General features: G+C 44.5%; 1 protein-coding gene across 1 annotated transcript; it reads right to left on the bottom strand.

Moving 5' to 3' along the window:
- Positions 1-314: 314 nt before the first annotated feature.
- Positions 315-1,532, bottom strand: LOC131234768 (copper transport protein ATX1-like). Its single transcript, XM_058231720.1, has 2 exons — positions 1,375-1,532; positions 315-723 (listed from the first exon to the last, which is right to left on the bottom strand). The coding sequence occupies exons 1-2, from the start codon at positions 1,454-1,456 to the stop codon at positions 527-529; spliced, it is 279 nt and encodes a 92-aa protein (XP_058087703.1). The 5' UTR covers positions 1,457-1,532; the 3' UTR covers positions 315-526.
- Between the last annotated feature and the right edge of the window lie 222 nt (positions 1,533-1,754).

Below are 1,754 nucleotides of genomic sequence, written 5' to 3'. Positions count from 1 at the left end.
CCAAAAATAACTACGCATAATGGGTCTTGGGTTTGACCCTCCCTATAGGCTCACTGGGTCCACCTGGCCAGCAGACCCATTTCATTAGTTCTGCAATTCAAAAATTCAAAAACATAAAATAAAAAAAACAATAAAAAAAAAACAATGTACTTTCCCTTGGTGGCTAGCATCTTCTTTTCATGATGGGGTTTTGGGGCATCCATGTCCTTGGCCGCCCGTCCGTCTTAGAAAACACAAAACCATGTATCCTACCACAATGGAGTTTATTTTTGAAATCGGGAACACATGCACTCACGCACATCAATCCCATTCCATGTCTGAAACTTAATGATACTAAGCATGAAAACCATGCTCGTAGTGTAGCACAGACACATTACAGTACATAAGGTCATTGGTAGTGTAGCACGGACACATTCAAGTACATAAAGGTCATGATATCTAAATCTGTAATAGCTATTATTAGAAAACAAACCATAGTGCCACCACGGCTTCGGTTTAAGAAAGTGACATTGAAGTTACTGTTTCTTCATGTAGCAGCAACGGCTTCCTTGGGGGCGGCCTCGGCCTCCGTAGGAGGGGCTTTGGCTTCAGCTCCAGCTTCTGCTTCCCAGAAGGAGGTCTTCTTCCCAGTCTTTGAGACCGTCTGCAGCACTGCCTCAGGCTGCACATTGCCCTTCACCGTTACTTTCTGCTCCTTTATGTCCACGTCAAATGACTCAACGCCTGAAACAAGGGATTCAGCATGTTGGTTGGCATCTGCAATGTGGACCCCATGGAAAAAATATATGTACATGGCAACCTTGATAAACGGTTGGCGCATTCTCTTACTGAGGTCCCATTTACAGTTAAAAGAGTTATAAAGCTCGTCTATCAAGGGGTGGCAACGGCCTTGTGGCCAGCCCAGCCTGGGATGTACAGCTAGCCTAACTTTGGACCAAGCTTCAGCTTGGCATGTAGGGCCCGATCGAATTTTCAGGCAGGCTTTGGCCCAGGTCATTACAGCTCACCTGGCCCTGCCAAGCCCGACTTACCATGTGCATTCCATCCTAAAAATGTCCATTCCAATCAGTGGTTAGGCAACACATGCGCCTTGCATGCAGACCGTTGGTTTTCGTTCTTCTAAATGTTCATTTTGTTGGTGCATGTGCAGCCCACCTGATCATCAGATGGATTACGAACATTCCCTTCAGAAATAGGGATTTGATCAATTTCAGGACGGGCCTAGCCTGAGCCAGCCCAAACCCAACCCATTGCCACCTCTGCACATGCTTCTGGAGCCATATGGATGGTCTAGATCGACTAAAAGTATGCCACATTTACAGCAGGAAAAAAAAAGACTAGGAGGAGAGATCAGGAGGAGAGGAGAATGCCTACCTTCCATCTTGGTAAGAACCCTTTTCACAGCACCCACACAGCCTTCACAAGACATACCGACCTTGAGGACCACAGTCTGCATTTACGATTAGAAGGAATTTCACATTAGGAATATCTTACACAAAATGGGAAAAGCGATACTGCATTATAAGTTATAACGTGCAACAACATTTTCATTCATAAGCAATTCCCCATACTTGCATATATAATGGACTCTAGATGGTCTACCATTGTATCAACTATCAAAACGTCCTGCTTTTGCTTTTTAGCATTTTCAATTCCGTCCGCAGTTTGTAAGATGAGGGCAATGCATGAGACAACTTCCATAAAGAATTCCCAATGATGGTCAATGGAGATAATGTGCACATTGGTCAAATATA

Source organism: Magnolia sinica, chromosome 19 (assembly GCF_029962835.1).
Source record: "Magnolia sinica isolate HGM2019 chromosome 19, MsV1, whole genome shotgun sequence".
Classification (NCBI taxonomy): Eukaryota; Viridiplantae; Streptophyta; class Magnoliopsida; order Magnoliales; family Magnoliaceae; genus Magnolia; species Magnolia sinica.
Note: the sequence above shows the minus strand (reverse complement) of the source record. Positions and strands in the feature narration are given on the sequence as shown.